General features: G+C 38.2%; 1 protein-coding gene across 1 annotated transcript in view; it reads left to right on the top strand.

Moving 5' to 3' along the window:
* The window catches only part of LOC123831048 (sulfotransferase 1 family member D1-like), a 36,664-nt gene extending 15,053 nt beyond the window's left edge, over nucleotides 1-21,611 (top strand). Inside the window, exons 5-8 of the mRNA XM_045857696.1 lie at nucleotides 14,485-14,665; nucleotides 17,141-17,235; nucleotides 18,079-18,127; nucleotides 21,249-21,611. Coding sequence (XP_045713652.1) covers nucleotides 14,485-14,665; nucleotides 17,141-17,235; nucleotides 18,079-18,127; nucleotides 21,249-21,361 — 438 coding nt within the window. The 3' untranslated portion in view covers nucleotides 21,362-21,611. The remainder of the gene's footprint in view (nucleotides 1-14,484; nucleotides 14,666-17,140; nucleotides 17,236-18,078; nucleotides 18,128-21,248) is intronic.
* Nucleotides 21,612-22,004: the final 393 nt, after the last annotated feature.

Genomic DNA, 22,004 nt, shown 5'->3' with positions numbered 1-22,004 from the left:
AGGCAGTTCCATTCTTAGTTCTCTGAGGAAATTCCATACTGTTTTCCACAGTGGCTGCACCAGTCTGCATTCCTACCAACAGTACACTAGGGTTCCCTTTTTTCCGCATCCTCTCCAACACTTGTTTATTGATTTGTTTATGATGGCCATTCTGACTGGTGTGAGGTGGCACCTCATTGTGGTTTTAATTTGCATGACTCTGATGGCTAGTGATGCTGAGCATCTTTTCATATGTCTCTGGGTCCTCCATATGTCCTCCTTGGAGAAGTGTCTGTTCATGTCCTTTGCCCATTTTTTAATTGGGTTGCTTGTCTTTTTAGAGTGGAGTCGTGTGAGTTCTTTATATATTTTGGAGATCAAACCTTTGTCCAAGGTATCACTGGCAAATATGTTTTCCCATATTGTTGGTTCTCTTTTCTTTTTAATGCTGTTTTCTTTAGCCATGCAGAAGCTTTTAATTTGATGAGGTCCCATTTGTTTATTCTTTCCTTTATGTCCCTTGCTCTAGGGGATATATCTGTGAAGATGTTGCTATGTGGAATATCTGTGATTTTCCTACCAATGTTTTCCTCTCAGACTTTTATGGTGTCATGACTTATAGTTAAGTCTTTTATTCACCTTGAAGTTGATGATCAAATTTCATTTTTTTTTTGCATGTAGTGCTCTAGATCTCCAAAAACCATTTGTTGAAGAGGCTATTTTTACTCCATTTTATGTCGCTGCCCCCTTTGTCAAATATCAATTGACCATAGAGACTTGGGTTTACTTCTGGGCTCTCTGTTCTGTTCCATTGGTCTACGTGCCTGTTTTTATGCCAGTACCAGGCTGTTTTGATTACAGTGGCCTTGTAATACAGTTTGATATCAGGTATTGTGATCCCTTCTACTTTGTTCTTCTTTCTCAAAAATTCTGCAGCTATTTGGGGTTATTTATGGTACCATATAAATTTCTGAAATGTTTGTTCTGTGTCTGTGAAATATGTCATTGGTATTTTAGTAGGGATTGTGTTGAATCTGTAAATTGCTTTGGGTAGTATGGACATTTTGATGATGTTAATTCTTCTAATCCATGAGCATGGTACATGCTTCCATTTGTTTATGTCTTCCTTAATTTCTTTCTTCAGTGTTGTATAGTTTTCTGCATACAGATCTTTTACCTCCTTGGTTAGGTTATTCCTAGGTACTTTATTTTTCTTTTTGCTATATCAAATGGGATTTTTTCCCCTGATTTCTGTTTCTGATGTTTTGTTGTTGATGTAATAAAATGCTTTTGATTTCTGGGTATTGACTTTGTATCTGGCTATTTTGCCAAATCATTTATTAGGTCAAGTAGTTTTTTGGTGAAGCCTATAGGATTTTCTATGTGCACTATCATGTCATCTGCAAACAATGACAGGTTTGCTTCCTCTTTTCCAATTTGGATGCCTTTTATTTATTTTTCTTGTCTGATTGCTATGGCTAGGACTTCTAGGACTATGTTGAATAGGAGTGGTGAAAGCAGGCATCCTTGTCTTGTTCCCGATCTTAATGGGAAAGAAACTTTAACTTTTTGTTCATTGAGTATGATGTTGGCTGTAGGGCTCTCATATATAGCCTTTATTATGTTGAGGAATGCTCCCTCTATTCCCACTTTGCTGAGCATTTTTAACATAAATGGGTGCTGCACCTTATTGAATGCTTTTGCTACATCTATTGATATGATCACGTAATTTTTGTCATTTGTCTTATTTAGGTGGTGTATTATGTTCATTGATTTGTTAATATTGTACCATCCTTGCATCCCTGGGATGAATCCCACTTGATCATGGTGTATGATCTTTTTAACATATTGCTGGATGCAGTTTGCCAATATTTTGTTGAGGATTTCAGCATCTATGTTTATCAGCAATATTGACCTGAAGTTTTCTTTCTTCATTATGTCTTTATCTGGTTTTGGGATTAGGTTGATGCTCGCTACATAAAAAGAGTTTGGGAGTCTTCCATCTTCTGGAATTTTTTGAAATAATCTGTGGAGGATGGGGGTTAGCTCTCCCTTAAATGTTTTGTAAAATTCTCCTGTGAAACTGTCTGGTCCAGGGCTTTTGTGTGTTGGAAGCTTTTTGATTACTCTTTCAATTTCATCAGCTATTATTAGTCTGTTCAGGCTTTCTGGTTCTTCTTTACTGAGTTTTGAAAGATTATATTTTTCTAAAAATTTGTTCATCTCACCTAGGTTTTCAAATTTCTTAGCATATAGTTCTTTGTAGTAATTTCTTACAACCCTTTTTATTTCTGTGGGATCAGTTGTAATCTCTCCTCTTTCATTTCTGATTGTGTTTATTTGTGCCCTCTCTTTTTTTTTTCTTGATAAGCCTGCTTAAAGGTTTGTCAATTGTGTTTATCTTTTCAAAGAACCAGATCCTGGATTCATTAATCCTTAGAATTGTGCTTTTAGTCCCTGGTGGTCAGAGAAAATGCTTGATATGATTTCAATTTTCTTGAATTTGTTGAGGCTTTTTCTGTGTCCTATCATGCGGTCTATCTTTGAAAATGTTCCATGTGCATTTGAAAAGAATGTGTATTTAGCTTCTTTGGGATGAAGGGCTTTCTATATATCAGTTAAGTCCATTTCATCTAGGGCATTTTTCAATGTAATATCTTTGTTGATATTTTGTTTGGACGATCTGTCCATTTTTTACAGTGGGGTGTTAAAATCTCCTAGTATGATTGTGTTGCTATTAACATCTTTTTCGAAGTCTTGCAAGATTTTCTTTATGTATTTTGGTGCTCCTATGTTGGGTGAATATATATTTACAATGTTTATGTCTTCTTGGTGGATTCTTCTTTTGAGTATTATGAAGTGACCTTCTGGGTCTCTTTTTGTGGCTCTTCTCTTGAAGTCTATTTTATCCAATCTGAATACTGCTACCATGGCTTTTTGTTCTTGTCCATTTGCATGAAATATTTGTTTCCAGCCCTTTATTTTCAGTCTGTGCAGGTCTTTTGTTCTGAGGTGTGTCTCCTGTAGGCAGCATATGTGTGGATCATGTTTCCTTATCCATTCCGCTATTCTGTGTCTTTTGATTGGGGCATTTAATACAGTTATGTTAAAGGTTATTATTGATAGGTACTTATTCATTGCCATTCCATTTTTTCATACCAGTGTTCCTCTCTCTTTCACTGTTTTTCTTCTTGTTCTTAAAGCAAACCCTTTAGCATCTTTTGTAGACCTGGTTTGGAGGAGGTATATTCTCTGAGGCTTCTTTTGCCCACAAAGCTCCTTATTTGGCCTTCTATTTTAATTAATAGCCTTGCTGGATAAACTAGTCTTGGTTGCAGGCCTCTGATTCTCATTATTTGAATATTTCTTGCCATTCCCTTCTGGTTTGGAGCATTTCCATTGAAAAGTCAGCTGCTAGTCTTATCAGGGCTCCCTTGTATGTTACTTCCTGTTTCTCCCTTGCTGCCTTTAAGATTCTCTCTTTGTCTTGGAATTTTGTCATTTTAATTATGATGTATCTTGAAGTGGGCCTGTTTGTATTCCTCGTGATTGGGACTCTGTGTTTCCTGGATTTGTGTGAGTTTTTCTCTCATCAAATTAGGGAAGTTTCCATCATTACTTTTTCAACAGGTTTTCTATCCCTTGCTCTTCTTCTCTTTCTGGTATCCCTATTATATAGGTATTATTACATTTCATGTTGTCCTTTATTTCCCTTAACCTCTCTTCATTCTTTCTGAGCATCTTTTCCTTGTCTTGCTCATTTTGGGTGTTTTTTTTTTCTACTTTGTCATCCAGCTTGCTGATCTGATCCTCTGCTTCATCAATCCCGCCTTTGATTTCTTGTACTGTGTTCTTCATTCAGAAATTGTATTCTTTATTTCCTCTTGGCCCTTGTTGATAGTTTCTATTTCTTTTTTCACATTGATATAGTTTGCAATTAGTTCGTTGTAGTTTTCCTTTACTTTTTAGTAATTCTCTGTGAGCTCATTGAGCTTCCTTACAACCATTGCTTGAACTCAGTATCTGATAGTTGAGTTGCCTCTATTTCATTTAGCATTCTTTCTGAGGCTTCCTCCTTTCCTTTCATTTGGGGATTGTTTATTTGTCTTCCCATATTTTGTGAGACTCTTCTTGTTAGCCTCTACTTCTTAAATTGATCTGTTCTGCCTCCCTGGGTTTATGGTGTGAACTTATATAGTAGACTACCTGTGAGATTCAGTGGTGCAGTCTCCTTGATATACTGAGCTTGCTGGTCTTGGGCTGTCATTTATGTTGGCTCTCTGTATGTCTTTAGGTTTTGATTGTCATTGGGTCTTTCTTTGGTGAGTCCTTCCCTCCAGCTGATTAACTAAGGGTCACTACATCCATCACCTCTTGTATTCTATTGTGCAGGTGTGGGCAGGTTGTGTTGAAGCTGGTTCTTCCATGTGTACAAGGTTTTGAGGATTCTCTCTTGCTCTTGTTCACTTGTTTGTTCTGAGTAATTTCTTCACCATTCAGTTGTATTCCCAGATAAGTCCTGTGTTGAGTTAGTGTGGCTTCCACTCCCTCCTTCACCTTTCTTTGTTATTATCTCTTGGTGGTTCCTTTGTTGGTGGGTTTCTTCTTCCAGGAGTATCCTGGTGTTCACAGCTCCCACCTACTCTTTTCTGTGATCAGTTTGAGGGGGGAGGCAAAATGGTTTAAGACAGCAGGAGTGTATTTTATGATAGTTAAAGTACCAGCTTGAAGAGAAGAGATAGGAGATTCTTTGGATATGTATAGTGTTAACTGAGATATTTCACCCAACTAGCTACTTTTAAGAAAGTGTGGAAAGTAGATAAGACTCTTGTTGGAGGTGGATTGTGACTTGGATCTAGAAATCAGTGAGGTTGTGGGAGGTCAGATTATGAGGTAAAGTGAGAGTAAAGGACAGAAAATAGGTGTAGCGTGTGGGAGAACAGAGTTAACCACAACAGTAATAAAGTTCAGGAAACAGTGAATGGGCTAAGACCTGGGAGGGGTGCTGTGTAGCATTTCAATTGCATGGAACAGCAATTATTTATAATAATACTGTAGCACCAATCATATGACACATGCTATGTGATCTGGATAACCAGAATAGGATGCATAGGACCTAGAGTATTGTGCTAATGGAACACAAGTTAAATGAAAGACAGTAAATTAAAAATACACTATGAAAGAGAGAACAAGAGAAACCAGTCAAACAATGTTATTTAACCAACCAAGCAAAGAAGACTAAACAGAAAGAAGAGAAATGCAAAAATACTAGTAAAATGAAAGATGTAAGAATAATAAAGAAAATAATGCAAATATACAATAACTTGCAAGTTCTCTGAAGTAGCAAAGTGAAATTTGTCTCACTGTCTCAGCTGTTGGGGTGACCCCTCTTCAAGTACAACTCTGGTCTTTTCACAGTTCTAGGTTTAATTTTCCCTCTTGTGGTAATTTAAAAAAAAAGTAGGGAGAAAAAGAGATAAAATAGGGGACAAGGAAAGAAGGAGTAAAAAAAAAGAAGGAAAGAGAAGGAAGAAGTTAAAGGGAAAAAATACTTAAAAAAAAAAAGCCTTCTCCTGGCTTCAAACTGGCCAAGTCAGTTCTGCTGGTCTTCGTGGCTGCAGCAGGCTGAGGGGGAATTGGTTTTGCTTTTCTCCCTTCCTGAGTGGCACTCGACCAGCCTCTGGTCAAGTTCCTCATTTTGCTGCCCTTCTGTGCCCATTGTAGGCCTTCAGCCCACTAGTTCTGCTGTCTTTGAGGTGCACCAATTAGGGGCAATTCACACACCCCCTTCTCCCTCTTTGCTGTCCTAGATGCTAGGGACTCAGTGCCCCTTCATGCTAGTTCAGCCACCCACCCCCCACACACTGTGTTAAGTCTTTCTGGGGATTGCTGACTCCCTGAGCCCTGCAGCATGTCTCTGCCTTCCTGGCCCTGCAAGGCAGGGATTCCACCATGGCTGCCTCTGTAGATGCTGGTGCACACCTCCTCTGCTGTTTCCCCGGGAGTGCAGTAGTCAGGCACACTCCGTCCTGGGCCTGTGGGTGTGGTGGGATGATCAGCTGCCGGTCCCACCGTCCTCAGGGCTGCAGGCATGCACCCAGGGCTTTCTGTGGTGTGCACTCTCCCTAGAACTATGAGTGTGAGCTCAGGGCCTTCCGTGCCACCAGGGAGTGCTGCATGGTTGGGTGGTGAGAAGGCCTGGTTGGCAGCTGCAGGAGAATTCCCCAAACAGCTGCCAAGTGTCTCTTTTTTCACTTTTTCTTTTTGTGAAGTTCCTCCTGCTGAAGCCTGCCACTCCTTACAAGGGCCTGGCCTCTCACTCAGCCCAGTTCTCCAACCAGACCAGGTACTATCCATATCAGGGCCCATCACTGCCCAACTCTCAACTCTCCCCAGCATACAGTATCCACAGGTGCTCACAGCCCCCGTGTGTTTGTCACTTCATCCTTATTCCCCTCCCTGCCACTTCAAACAACCAGGTCTCTCCTGGTACTGCTCCAACCTTGTTTGGCAGGGGAGGGAGCCATTGACCCAGCTCTCTTCCAAGAACCCTATGGCAGACCCAGTGGGTGCTGGGCCTGGGGCTGCTGCTCTCTTCCAAGAACCCTATGGCAGACCCAGTGGGTGCTGGGCCTGGGGCTGCTGCTCTCTTCCAAGAACCCTATGGCAGACCCAGTGGGTGCTGGGCCTGAGGCTGCTGCTGCTCTGGTCCCCCACTGGATCCAAGGACCTTATTGTCTTTAAGCACTCTCCTTACCATCTGATTTTTCTATATCCTCTATAATTTTTGGTCTACAATCTTCATATATGCTGGGATACTATTGGCAGTTTGCTCTGGGATGCGGACCCCAGCTCATGGGGTCTGCATCATTATGAATGAAAATGAGACATTCACACGGATTAATGAATCTGGTGGAGGAAAAGGGAGGGCATGGCTTTTCTCTCAAGGAGAGCAAAAGCCTTGGCCTCCCCCATAACAAGCCTTTATTGGGTTACTCTGCCCATTATAAGATGGTCCTCATTTACTATGCACAGATTTGCTTTAGGTGGTTATTTTTTACAGAAAACAAAGGAGCCAGTGCTGCTAATCACATCACAGAAGAGCGATATTTGCAAATGAAAAAGCAAAACTGGTTGGACCAGTTACCCTCATCCTTGGAAGGTTTAGCATGGTTTTTAGGAAGTTGCTTTGCAGTAAATGTCCTCAATTCAGGGTGAGGGAGTTTTAGTAAAAAGCAAGACTCATAGCGGCCTAGGTACCTTGTAGGCCTGATTCCCCATGGGAGAACCTCTCTGTGGGCGTGGGTCCTGTGCATGCATCTCCGAGTGGGAGCTAGGCTCATACCACACAGAGCGGCCTCCCACAGCTCTGTTCCTCAGAAGATCAGCTAAGTGCTTCACCCATGTGCAGAGGGAAGTGGACTCCACTTGTTACAGAACAGACAAGGGGGGGCCTGGAACGATATACTATTATTGAAAGAAGGCCCCGGGTCCGTTATGTCCACCGCCCTAGGAAAGACGTCTCTCAATGCCAGAGATTTGTGAAAAGGAAAGGAAATGTTTATTTAATGCTATACAGACTTCAAGTAGTGACCTAATGTCTTCATCAAAAATCCTAGAGTCCCTAAAAACATCCACAAACACGCAGTCCTTCCTTCCTTCCCCCTTTGCCCAGTCCAGAGTACCGTATCTCAGGAAAGGAAATAGAAGTCCACGGCTCAGGCAGTCCTCTGGTTCTTCCCAGTTAGTCCTCCATCTTGACTGGGAGACCTCCCTGGGTTCCCGGCACCCTCCGCTGAGTCGCCGGGATCTCTGCCAAAACCAGGTGGTGGTTCCTCTTCTAAAGCTGCAGGCACAGGCACATGGTCCTCTCTCCCAGGGCCACGGGAGTCTCCACTCTGTCAAGGCCACGTGGTTCTCCCTCTCAGGGCTGCAGGAAGGGGGAGAGTCCCCACTCTGCCAAAACCACGTGGTTCTCTCTCCTAAAGCAGCACGGTTCTCCCCCTCAGGGCTGTGCATGGCTCTCCTTCTCGGGGCTGCGCATGGTTCTCCTTCTCAAAGCAGCATGGTTCTCTCTCTCTGGGATGCGGGAGTCTCCACTCTGCTGAAGACGCATAGTTCTCCCTCCTCAAGCAGCACGGTTCTCTCTCTCCAATGGCCGCCAAGTCTGGGTTTTAAATCCCCGTGGCCAATCTTTCTCTGCAGCCTCATTTCCGACTCCTCCCACACTCGGCTTCACTTGCCAGAATTCGTATCCTTCCAGCTTCACTGGGCTGCCATCATGAGTCTGAGCAGGTGTGGCCCCATGTCCTGGAGCCAATCTTCTCCGAGCTCCCACGCAGGCGCTGTAGCTTGGGGGATCTGCCCCCAGTCACGTCTTGGTGGGGAAGTTACTTCCTTTCCCCTGGCTCAGAGATGATCACAGCTATTTAACATATCCATGCAACCAGCCAAAGGCTATAGATATGTTAAATGACCATGCCAGAGGATAGCTGCAAGGCTGTTGCTATGCAAAACAGCTCTCAATGGCCTTGCTCCATTTGTCCCTTCCCCCAACCCACACCCTGGGTGGGGGGATGGAGACATCTTAAAATCTCCTGGACACCTTAAGTTCTGGACCCCATTTCAAATGCCCATTTGGGGTCCCCCCTCTTGGCTGCACCCTGTAACACACTCCCACCTATCTCACCACCATCTTCTCCATTCAATTTCTTTTTTCATTGTCTTATAATTTCCCAAGCACTAGTCTTTTACATTTTTGGTTAAATTTTTTCCAAAGTATTTTATTTATTTTATTTTACTTTATTTTATTTTATTTTATTTTATTTTATTTTATTTTATTTTATTTTATTTTATTTGTTTTATTTTAGTGCAATTGTTTCTGGGACTATTTTCTTAATTTTGCTTTCTGATAGTTTTCTATTGGTGTATAAAATGCCAAAATTTCTGGATCTTTATTTTGTGTTGCGCGTGGGATCACCGGCCAGCAGTGACCACGGAAGGCTGTGAATGGCTCGACAATAAACACGTGAGAAAAAACACACATGGACAGAGACAAACTAGTTTCTGTGGGGAAGTAGGGACAAAATGGCCACCCCCCCTAGTGGGGAGCGCGCTGATTTACAGTTCATACCTGCTTTTATTGGGCTCATTTTGCATAATAATTCAGGTAAAGTACAGTACTCATTAGGGGGAAGTAAGGAACCATAGAAAACAAAGAACTCTGCCGGTCTATTGAGTTGGGGGGTCAAAGAGCTGTAAGACTGAGGAACAAAATAACTTCCTCCTAAGACCCTTCTCATTCAACTGAGAGCATTCTAAACAAAGAAGGTTTCACAGTAATTTACATGTTCTTTCTTAGGCCTGATCACCCCGGGAATCCGCACTTCTCAGTACCGAGCTGCACCACCCTGTCATTGTTTCAGGCTTAGGTGGAGCAAGGGAACTAAGGCAACTGGGAGACAAGGAGGTTTTTTCCCAGACGCTGAGAACTCAGGCTATGTCAAAGCCCAGGAGTGAGGGTCCATCACCCCCTTTTGCTGCAGCCCCCCAAGTCCTTCTTTTGGGGGGCCTCCCAAAGTGATTGTGCCTGTCTTAGGTCATTCCCCCCGTGGGGAATCTTACCCGTCTTTGGCTAACCGACCAAGCTTTTTGGGGTTCAGTCATGAATAAAGCAGCAGAAGCAGCATTCCTGCCAGGGAGATAAGCTTTTGTCTCCTTGCTGGCTTACGGTTCCAAGGGCGTTCCCTTAGCCTTAGCCTAGGTGGATGTTTCAGCTTCTGATACCAGTCAGGGCGGTTCCCAATAATTTTGTATCTGACACTTTACTTAATTAATCAGTTTCAGTAGTTCTTTGGTGGAAACTTTAGGGTTCTCTGTATTCATTATCATGTCATCTGCAAATAGTGACAATTTTACTTCTCTCTTTCCAATTTGAATGCATTTCACTTTTTCTTCTTGTCTGATTGCTGTGTCTAGAATTCCCAGTATCATGTTGAAAAAAACTTCTGAAAGCAGATATCCCTGTGTTTTTCCTGACCTGATGGGAAGCAATTTTAGTTTTTACCCATTGAATAGGATGTTGGCTGTGGGTTTGTCATATACGGGATTCATTATGTTGAGGGTTGTTCCTGCTATCCCACCTTGCTGAGAGTTTTTATCACAAATGTGTGTTGGGTTTTATCAAATGCCTTTTCTACATCTATTGATATGATCATGAAGTTTTTATCTTTTATTTTGTAAGTATTTGAATCACCTTAATGAATTTGCAGATATTATACCAACCTTGTATACCCTTGATCCTTTAAATCCAAACAAACCCTACTTGATTATGATATATTATCCTTTATATGTTGCTGAACCTGGTTTGCTAATATCTTGTTGAGGGTTTCAGCATCTATTTTCATCAAGGTTATTATCCTACAATTTTTTTGTAGTGTCTTTGTCTGGTTTTGGAATTAGAATAATGCTGGCCTCATAAAAAAAGCTTGGAAGTCTTCCCTCCTCATGGATTTTTTAACAGTTTGAGAAGAACAGGTGTTAGTTCTTTGAATGTTGGGTGAAATTCAACTTTGAAGCCATTGGATCCAGAACACTTGTTTATTGGGGGTTGATTACTGCTTCAATTTCATTATTTGTCATCAATCTATTCATATTCTCTGATTCTTCCTGATTCAGATTCAGAACATTGTATATTTCTAAGAATTTATCCCTTTCATTCAGATTACCTCATTTGTTGTCTTATTGTTGTTCATAATATTTTTGTGCAATTGTTTGTATATTTTTGGTGACAGTTGTTACTTCTTCCCTTAATGATTTTATTTATTTGAGTCTTCTCTTTTTTTTTCTTGAATCTAGTTAAAGGTTTGTCCATCTAGTTATTCTTTCAAAAATCCAGTTTTTGGTTTCATTGATCCTTTGTATTGTCTTTTAGACTCCATTTTACTTATTTCTGCTTTGGTATTTACTATTTCTTTTCTTCTACTCACTTTGGTCTTTGCTTGTTGTTTGTTTAATTACTTGAGATTTTTCTTGTTTCTAAGATATGCCTGTAATGATTTGAATTTCCCTCTTAAGACTGATTTGCTGTGTCCCATAGGTTTTGGTTTGTTTTGTCCTCACTTTTAATTGTTTCAAGGTATGTTTTGACTTTTTTCTTGATCTCAGAGATAACCCATCCATTGTTTAGTAACCAGTTATTTAGCCTCTTTGTCTTTGTGTGTTTTCAGTTTTTTTTCTTGTTATTGGTTCCTAGTTTCATACCATTATGGTCAGAGAAAATGTTTGATATGATTTCAATCTTCTTAAATTTATTGAGACTTGTCTTGTGTCCCAATATTTGGTCTGTCCTAGAAAAATCCCATGTGCACTTAAAAATATTGTATATTTTACTGATTTGTGGTGAAATACTTTGCAGATACCAATTAAATTATTCTGATGTAGTGTGTCACTTAAGGCTGCTGTTGCATTTTTGATTTTCTGCCTAGAAGATTTATCCATTGATGTCAATGGGGTGTTAAACTCCCTTATTATTACTGTATTATTGTTGGTCTCTCTCTTTATGTTCATCAAGATATGCTTCATATATTTAGTTGAATCTATGTTGAGTGCATAAATGTGTACAAGGGTTATATTCTTTTGTTGTCTTGATCCATTTATCATTATATAGCGTTCTTTGTTTCTTTAAAGTCTTTGTTTTAAAGTTTATTTTGTCAGATATAATTATTATTTTTGAATGAAATCTCTTTTTCCATCCTTTCACTTTTAGTCTGTGTGTTTTTTCACTCTGAAATGAGTCTCTTATAGATTATATATATCTTGTTTTCTTACCTATTCAGATACCCTATGTCTTTTGATTGGAGTTTTTAAGCTATTTGTATTTAAAGTGATTATTGATAGGCCATTTTATCCTTCACAACTATCTCCTTCCTTCTTCTTTCTCTTCTTCTTGTCCTTCTTCCTATCCTCCTCCTCTCCTCCTCCTCCTCCTTTTTCTTCCTCCTCAAGAAGACCCCTCAACGTGTCTCAAGTATTGGTTTGGTAGTAATGAACTCCTTTAGCTTTTTTGTTTGTTTGTTTATGAAGCTCTTTATTTCTCCTTCAGTTTTAAATGATAGGCTTGCTGGTCAAAGTAGTCTTGGTATTAGGCCAGCCATTTCTGCATATCCACCCTTCCTAACCAGTTTCAATATACCTTCTTCTGTAAATCCTTTGTTATAAGACTTCTGTTTAGTTGGTCTTCAGCTGCACATTCAGCTTAATTTTTTTATATTTTAGTTGCATTTTCAGTTTGTTCCTGGGAGGAGGTGAATGTAGGTTCCACCTAATTCACCATCATCTTGGATCTCTTACATTTCATTATATCATAATCTAGTCTGTGTTTCCTTTTTCAATTTTACAATAATATCTTAATTTTGAGATTAGTCAGTATGTCACTATATCATTTTTTTCTTCTATGTTATAGCATTCTGTATTTGTTTTTAATAATGCCATCCCCCAGATCATGATGATATTCTCTCTTCTGTTTACTTCTATAAGCTTTGTTTTTTCAATAATCACATTTAAATCTATGTATATTTCATATCTATAACATAATTATTCCTTAAATATTTTGATATATTAATATTCTTTTATTTTTCTTATACACATGCCACATACACACCCTTACATTACTTTCTAAATATTTGTTGCTAGTATACACACATAAATCTTTTATCCTAACACCTTGATCATCATTACAAATGCAAACATGAATAAGATATTCTCTGTTATCTAAGAGTATATTATCTTATTTAATTTCTACACATACTATTGAGCTTTATCTGCTTGCAAGTCACTTTTCTATGCTACACTATTCAATGATTTAAATAGCATATGGTCCTGCAAAGTACTTCAAATCATGGAGGAAATACATATATATGAAAAATAATTACATATTACTAGCATAAGTGCTACTATGGGACAACAGCATCTTATAAATAAAGAAAAATATAATCAACATGCCAAAAAAAAGAGTAGGAGCTTTTTTTTTTAGGTGTATGAGGTCATTTTAAAGAGAGAAAATGTTGTGTACATAGGCTAGCAGATGTGAAACAGCAAGATGTGTGTCAGATTTTACAAGAGGTTCAATGTGGTTAAAAAAATGAATATGGGAAAGTAGGCAGCCATTAATCCTAGATCTGGGAAAGGTGTTCAGAGCATGCTTTACTGGGGTATCTTTAATGGAATGACCAAAACATCTGCTGTTTTTCTTTTGAAAAATTGATTATAATTTCAGCTTTGTTATGCAAATGGTCTTTGTGCATGTGTTTATGTATTACTTCTTTTTTCACTTAAAGTCAAATAAAAACAATAGTGATAAGAGAGTAGAAATATAGTTTATCATTTTATTCCAGAAATAAAAACCCATAGAAGCTCCCAGAATCTATGGCCTTGCTCTTGAGAGAACTGGGGGATATCTTCTAGACAGCCTTCTGCCCACACTGAGGCAAGTGGAAAGAGACCTTACTAAGGATTTTAAAGTGATGATGATAGGAAAAGAAAATAATTTATTCATTATCATTTACTATTGAAATAGGAAGAAATTGGTAATGTTTATAAGGTTTAGCACTTTCTCAAGAAATTACATCAGCAGCAGAGTTTCAACTGTTAGAACTCCATAATCAATCTTTTGAAAATCCCTTTCCAGACATTCCCTTCCTTCTCTCATTCTTGTCCCAGAATATGAGAACTACTACCAGGGACTTGGGGATATAAAAATTCTCATTTACTTTTTCTCTCAGTTGGAAAAGAAGAAGAAAATCTGAATTTGCTAAGATAAATGGAGATTTCTTTCTGAATGCATTTTCTCTTAGAAATACTTTTACTGTGTGTCTTGCTGGAAACTCAGTATTATTAGGTATGTTTCAGGAGAGAATTAGACTTAATGGAAGTCAGCAGACTTGATGGAAAACTTAATTATCAATGAGGCAAAATGATGTCATTTCTACTGGGAAATATATTTAAAATTTCTGCCTATAAAAACATGAGAGGCCTTCAACATAAAATAAATTTTTATCTCACACTAATCGTTATAAACATGGGGAGAATGTTTAATGTTTATTGATGAAATTTACCCAAATAATAATTTATTTTAATAAAACATAAGGCATTTTCAACTTTAAAAAAATGTTTTTTAGCTTTGATAAGTGATGATACAGAAAAATATTCTAAATTTTAGAAAAATATTAAATTTTGTTAATTTAATATTTACTGCTATTACTATACTTGACTTTCCAGGTTTCAAGAGATTTTCCTTTCAAAGGAAAGAGAACATGAGTGTGTAAGAGTTGAGAAGTTTTTGCATTAAGAGAATGAAGTAGTTGTGACTATCCTATATCAGGACATAGATATACACACCCAGATTAGAAAAAAAGAAAGAGAAAATAGGCATTCTGTCAAGGTAAGCAAACATTTATAAACTATAAAGGATAGAAAGAAAATTATGGTTTCTCATATTCCCCGCAGATGGTCTACGTGGCACGGAATGCTAAAGATGTGGCTGTGTCTTATTTTTATTTCTACCAAATGGCAAAATTACACCCGGAGCCTGGTACCTGGGAGGAGTTTCTGCATAAATTCATGACTGGGAAGGTTGAGTCCAACTTTTATTTTAATCAATCATGGAGTTCCATAATAAAAAAGGTGGGTTTGTGTGTGTGTGTGTGTGTGTGTGTGTGTATGTGTGTTATTGTTGTTTCATGAGGAGATATAAAATTCAGATATAATTTTGTATTTATTATACACCTAATATGTGCCCAGCACTGCACTAATGTATTAAGAGACAATAAAAGAAAAATACATAGTCATCTCTCCCCTTTAAGGATTTTTGAAGAATATGTGACACACAGATTTTTCAGCCCTTTGTCTTATTGTTTCATTAGTACTTGGTGACTACTCCTAGGAACTTTCTTCTGTTGCTGTCTGAGTCATTTTATTGTTTTGATTTTATACATTTTTCTTTGACTCTCTTTTCTTTACCATGCCTTCAGTTTTGCTTTATAAACTAAGAATTCTTGAAGATTTTATCTTCAAAGTTTTCTTTTTCTACCTGTGTATCCTCTCTTTCAGGAAAACATATTTACACCCATGCTAGTAATTCTACTTTTAATTCTCATATAAACATTTTCTAATAAAAATGTTTATTTGCCTCTTTTCAAGGCAAATGCACCCCAATGATATCTTCCAAATTTTTACTCCTGCTATTGTTTGGACTATTTACTACCCATAGAATATCTACTCATTCTTTTTTTTTCCTAAATATTTTCAAGTGTATTTCCTAAGTACAAGGATATGCTCTTACATAAATACAGTACTATGATAAAACCCAGGTATTTATATTGATACAATACTATAATCTATGGACCTTACTCTTTGTCAATTGTCCCAATAATGTTTCTTTATAGCAATTTCTAGTCCATGATCCAATTCACAATCACACACCACACATTGCATTTAGTTGTCATATTTCTTTAGTCTGTGGTCTATCTTTGACTTTTATGACTTTTACAATTGCAAAGGTCATAAAATAGGACACACCAGGTGTTTTACAGGACGTCCCTCAATGGAGGTTTGTCTGGTTTTTCCTCATGATTATATTGAAGTTATGAATTTTTGTTGGGACATTATAGAGGTAATGTGGAATTCTTATGGCATCATATCAAGAAATGCAGGGGGTCATTTTATCATTTTCTGATAACATTAACTTTGATCACCTAGCCTGCCAGGTATGTCCACTGTGAAGTTGCTACTGTTCTTAGAACCAGATATACTTTGCCTACTCCAGAGCCCTTTATTCAGCTCTCCATCCTAATGCTTTTCTCTCCTTGGTAAAAAAAAAAGAATAAGATTACATACAAAAGAAAAATTATATATATATGTGTGTGTGTGTATGTGTATATATATATATATATATATATATATATATATATATATATATATATATATATATATATATATATATATGTCATTGTGAACAAAGAAGAAAGAACCAGGGAAGGGGAAGTAAGGCAAATATACAAGAGGTATTTAGTAAACACATGTTTATGGCTGTATTAAAACAATGAGACACATGAAGAGCTTTGATCAAGTAGGCTTTGCTAGGCTCCTTTCTGTCTACCATTCCTAGTTCATATTAAACTGGAATAATCCCTGATGACATCTCCCTTCTGGAACTTGTCCACTATTGTAAATACTTTTAGTTAGTAAAAGGGAAGGCTAGAGTTTCTTCCTGAGCCACTGAACCTTGATTGTTTTTAGTTTAAAATAATCTGTATACCAAAATGACACACCTTGAGGAGACTCATTCTGAACTTCCACAGACCTGCCTTAATAACCTAATTTTAATTCACATCTTTAAAGATACTATCCTCAAATATAGACATATTCTGAGGTGCTGGGCTTAGGACTTCAACATGCAAATTTTGGGGTATACACAATTCAGCCATACTACTCTGCCTTCCAGTCTCCCAAAATTTATGTCCTCACATGCAAAATGCATTCATTCCAACTCCAAAGCTCCAAAAGTCTCAAACTATTCCTGCATCAACTCTGAATCTAAAATCTCATCTAAGTGTCATGTAAATCAGGTATAGGTCAGAGTTATGGTATGATTCATTTTGAGACCAAATTCCTTTTTGGTTGTGAAATTGTGAAAACAGATAATTTTAGAAAATACAGTGGTGGGACAGACATAAATAATCATTTTCATATGAAACAAAAGAAGGAGAAATCAGAAAGAATACAAAACTTGAAACCTAGCAAGGCAAATTCCTTTAGATTTTAAAGTTTGAGAATAGTCCTGTGGATTAGGACGTACCCTAATGACCTCATTTTAACCTAATTACCTCCTTACATGTACCCTGCCTAAACTCAGTCATATTGTAAAGTACTGATTGGATTTCAGGGAACACAACTCATAACAGAAGTACTTCATCCTTTTTTTAGACTGTAAATTCAGTGAGAGTAGGGATGATTTGATATATTTCCATTATACTATTGTCACTTTTTCTTGAAAAAATAAGTAAACAGTATGTATGTATTAATAAAGATAACTTGGAATAACATTTAACAATTCTTTATGTAATTAGTTTTAATTTTGCAAGTATTTTATCTTTTAATGTAGTGGCTTTTGGTTCTTGGTATGACCATGTGAAGGGCTGGTGGGAGAAAAGGAAAGATTATCATATCTTCTACCTATTCTATGAAGACATGAAAGAGGTAAGAGACAACCACAATTTCTTTATTTTTTAAGGAAACCTAAGCTTCATCTTCTTTGTACCACACTTTCCCTTCTTCTTGATCTATAAATATGACTAATCTACTATCCTACTAACTCTGCCTTGAGAATTCATCTTTCACTCAATCCACTTCTTCCTACCACTACGGCTTCCTACTCTATTTCAGGCAACTCTCTAGATTTGTTCAGACTCTCTCATTTTGTGTCTATTTTCCCATCAAAGAGAATGATCTTGAAATCCAAATCAAAATACTGCCAAATTCCTTTTACAAATTTCTCCATAGCTTCTATCTCTTTGTGAAATATAAAATCATTATTAAGATAATATATAAAGTTAAACATTATTTAGTTCCTGTCAATCTCTCCAACTTCTACAGGTGCCACCAATTCCTTTCTCTGTAAGGAAATGTCTTCACTTAAATGTTACTTCTTCACAAAGTTCCTTTACTGCCAAAATGTCAAATAACCTACCTTATTATTATCTATTAGAGTTTGTCTTGCTGCTATTGTTCTCTTCATAGTACCTACTGCCATTTTTAATTATTTTATGAATGTGTTTCTTTACTTACATTTTCTTGTCTCCTCTACTGTAATGTAAGCTCCATGAATGCGGAGATTCAAATTATCTTGTCCATAATTGTTTCCCCTAGTGGCATGCACAGTGGAGAAGCAATGTAATTTCCTTATTTATTCTAGTCTTTATTTTATTATCTTTCACTTGACTATTAGAATGGAAAATAACTCACTCCCTAATATGATCTAAAACTTATTCTGATCTATTTAAATGATCCATTTAAAAAACATTGTTCCACATCTCCTCATAGATAGAGAGTAGGCTGACAGCTGTTGGGGGTGTGTTGCTAGGTGGGGAAGGTAGGGATTGAGAAAAAAGGAGAAAGAACTCATGGACATGGACAATAATGTGGTGACTGCTAAGTTAAGGGTGGTGTGGGGAGATGGCAGAGGGTATAAGGGGAATAAATGGTGATGGATGGAGACTTGACTTGGACTGGTAACACAATACAGTGTAGAGATGAAGCATTGTAAAATTGTGTACCTGAAACCTGTATAATTTTGTTAATCAGTGCCACCAGAATAAATTCAATAAAATAATATTTCACATTTCTTAAATTGAATTTTTCTCAGCTAGCTTGTCTACCTCTCTTTTCTCTGTAACATGATGTCTATGCATGTGGGGCAAAGGATAAATTATATAAGACATAATAAGAATGAGGATAGCTGGGGTCCCTGGAAACAATGTCCATTGGCCTCCACCCCACCTGCCCCCACAAGATATCTGGTTTATCTGCCTCAATTGCTCAGATTCTAGAACCTTGACTCAGCTTCATTTTGATCTCTTAGATTTCTCTGAATTCCTATAGATAGCTATGACTACTATTGATCTTTTATTTGGAAAATCAAATATATAGTTTCTTGAGAAACCACCTTACTCAGCTAAGGTAGATCTTCCTCTGATAGATTCCTTAACCAAATTCTCAGTCTCTTCTGCATCTTATTTAAGTTACTTTGTACCTGTGGCTTTGTATTACCCCACTTGTGAGTCCAAAGCAGCAAGTAGTGGTTGGAGTGGGTCCTGAAGAGGATAACATTTTATCGGAAGGAAAATTCCCAAATGAGGTCGTAATAAGGTTTCAGAAAAAGAAGTTTAGTTTCTTCAAATATGGGATGAAAAATTATATCTGCTGCCAGAAAGGCTCACAATACCTCAAGAGTCTCAGAGTCTTTGTGTCATCAGACCTGCCCCAAATTCTCACTACAAGTTTGAGCAGTCTACCTTTCCTTTATCACTGTTGCACTTAATTTTCACATGATAGACTTGGCACAACTAGAAATTCAACTTTCTCAGTAATTCTTCCACTAGAATAAGTAAGGTTTTTGTCTAATTTTCAGCAAATTTGGTTCTGGAGCTAGAAGAAATAGATGATTTTAGAGCCACTACAGAAACTCTCTGGTTCTGTTTCCATGAACTGAGATGGGTAGCTCAGGAAAGATAAAACTCAGATTGCCCTTCTTCCTGATATCACTAGGTCACTAAGATTATGGCTTTATTTCTCAGTTTGGTTTGTACCACCAAGAATACCTCCCAGTGGGCAACAGGGTATAAACTCTTTGGCCTAAGCACCATTCTTTCATTTTATCTAACATGTTGTTCTATGTACAATCCGAAGTACAGGAAGAGGAAAGTGAGACCTTCCTAAAATGTGCTAAAAAAAACACAACTGCTGAGCCCAGCCCCTGTATCTGTATCTGACTGCCCCAAGGCCTGGCACTAGCAGTAGCCATCTCCAGATCGCTTTATAGCTTACGCCAAGGAGCCCAAGAGAGAACACAGCTGGAGGTTGATCTTGACCTGAACCACTAGGGAACCCTGAGAGCCTGTGCACCCAGTGGACAGTTACAGAACACCTCAGAGTGCCATTCAACCACCTCCACAAGCCACTGAGGGAGATGTTTGTTGGCCAGGGGTCATAGACAGTCCTATCAACTGTCTGAACTGGATAAATCCCTTCCATTGGCCTGCTGACAGCAATCAAGACTAATCTACAAGAGGAGAGAGTACTCCACCACACAGAGGGTGCACCTTGAGTACACAGCTTGAGAGATAGGAGAGGCTATACCAATGGACCCTATGGGACACCTACTACATTAGGCAATGCTACCAAGACATGGAGTTGAAGCAGCTGCACCTAATACATAGAAAAAAAAATACTGCCAAAATGAGGGTACAAAGAAATATTGCCTAAATGAAAGAACAAAACAAAACTCCAGAAAAAGAACTGACCAAAATGGCTATAAGTAATCCATCAGATGCAGAACTTAAAACACTGGTTATAAGCCTGGTCAAGGAATTCAGCTGAATTTCAACAGCATAAAAATAATGTAGGCAGCAATGAAAAGAAATACTAATTGAAATAAAGAACATTTTGCAGGGACATCCAACCAATGGCCAATGAGCCATTGTGGTCCAGGATGTCTATGAATGTGGGTTAATACAAAATCATAAATTTACTTAAAACATTATGATATTTTTTGTTATTATGTGTCACAATATATTTAATGTGTGGCCCAAGGTAACTCCTCTTCCAGTGTTGTTGCGCGTGGGTCACCGGCCAGCAGTGACCACGGAACTCTGTGGATGGCTCAACCATAAACACGCAAGAAAAAACAACACATGCACAGAGACAAACTAGTTTCTGTGGGGAAGTAGGGACGAAATGGCCACCCCCCCTAGTGGGGAGTGCGCTGATTTACCATCCATACCTGCTTTTATTAGGCTCATTTTGCATAATAATTCAGGTAAAGTACAGTACTCATTAGGGGTAGTAAGGAACTATAGAAAACAAAGAACTCTGCCCGTCTGTTGAGTTGGAGGTCAAAGAGCTGTAAGTCTGAGGAACAAACTAACTTCCTCCTAAGACCCTTCTCATTCAACTGAGAGCATTCTAAACAAAGAAGGTTTCACAGTAATTTACATGTTCTTTCTTAGGCCTGATCACCCCGGGAAATCCGCACTTCCCAGTACCGAGCTGTACTACCCTGTCATTGTTTCAGGCTTAGGTGGAGCACGGGAACTAAGGCCACTGAGAGATAAGGAGATTTTCTTCCGGACGCTGAGAACTCAGACTTTGTCGAAGCCGAGGAGTGAGGGTCCATCACCCCCTTTTGCTGCAGCCCCCCAAGTCCTTCTTTTGGGAGGCCTCCCAAAGTGATCGTGCCTGGCTTGGGTCGCTCTCCCGTGGGGAATCTTACCCATCTTTGGCTAACCGACCAAGCTTTTTGGGGTTCAGCAGCAGAAGCAGCATTCCTGCCAGGGAGATAAGCTTTTGTCTCCTTGCTGGCTCACGGTTCCAAGGGCATTCCCTTAGCCTTAGCTTAGGCGGGGGTTTCAGCCTCTGATACCAGTCAGGGCGGTTCCCAACATCTTAGAAACTTTGAAAGTAATCTCAAATTTACCATTTATCTTTCTTTTCAGGTATTGCAGGAGACTGGAAAAACAAGTTTACTGTAGCCCAATATGAGAAGTTTGAAGAAGATTATGAAAAGAAAATGAAAGAGTCTACACTGAAGTTTCGATCAGAGATCTAAGAAATAAGTGCTCTTTGTCCAACACCTTTGATGGCATTTAAATTAGAACAATATCTCTTTGAACATTTGGTGAAAGAAAACTCCATGTGACATTTCCTCATTTAATAATGCTAGTGATTTTCAATAGAATATTCAAAGAATTTCAGAGTCTACATATGAAAAATCAGTACTGTCTCTATGATTGTAACTACCTTCCACAAAGTTTTTACTATTCTTAAAGGCTAAATGAAATAAAGTTTAAAATTATAAATTTACCTGCTTATTTTTTTAATTCAAGCTGTGGGTCTTTGAACTTGCAAAGAAGATATTTGAGTCTTCATGATAGATTGAATGGAACCAAATATTCCCCCAAAAGACTTTAATTTCCCTTTGTTATAACTTAGAATGATAACTATGTGTGGCAATGGATGATAACTACACTTGTGGTGATCATTTCACAATATATGCACCATTAAATCATTTTGTTGTACACCTGAAAGTAATATGTTATACATCAATTACATCTCAATTAAAACAACAATTGAGAGTGCCACTGTCAACTCCTTTGTCTTCCTACAAATTCTCTGTTTCCTCAGAATATTTGTAGTGTCATCGTACATGACTCATGATCATCTGACATGAGTGAAACCAGAAAAATCAGCAT

The sequence above is a fragment of the Phyllostomus hastatus genome, unplaced genomic scaffold (assembly GCF_019186645.2).
Source record: "Phyllostomus hastatus isolate PE091 unplaced genomic scaffold, TTU_PhHast_1.1 phas_scaffold_1674, whole genome shotgun sequence".
NCBI lineage: Eukaryota > Metazoa > Chordata > Mammalia > Chiroptera > Phyllostomidae > Phyllostomus > Phyllostomus hastatus.
The sequence above is the reverse complement of the archived record's forward strand: the minus strand, read 5'-3'. Positions and strand labels throughout refer to the sequence as shown.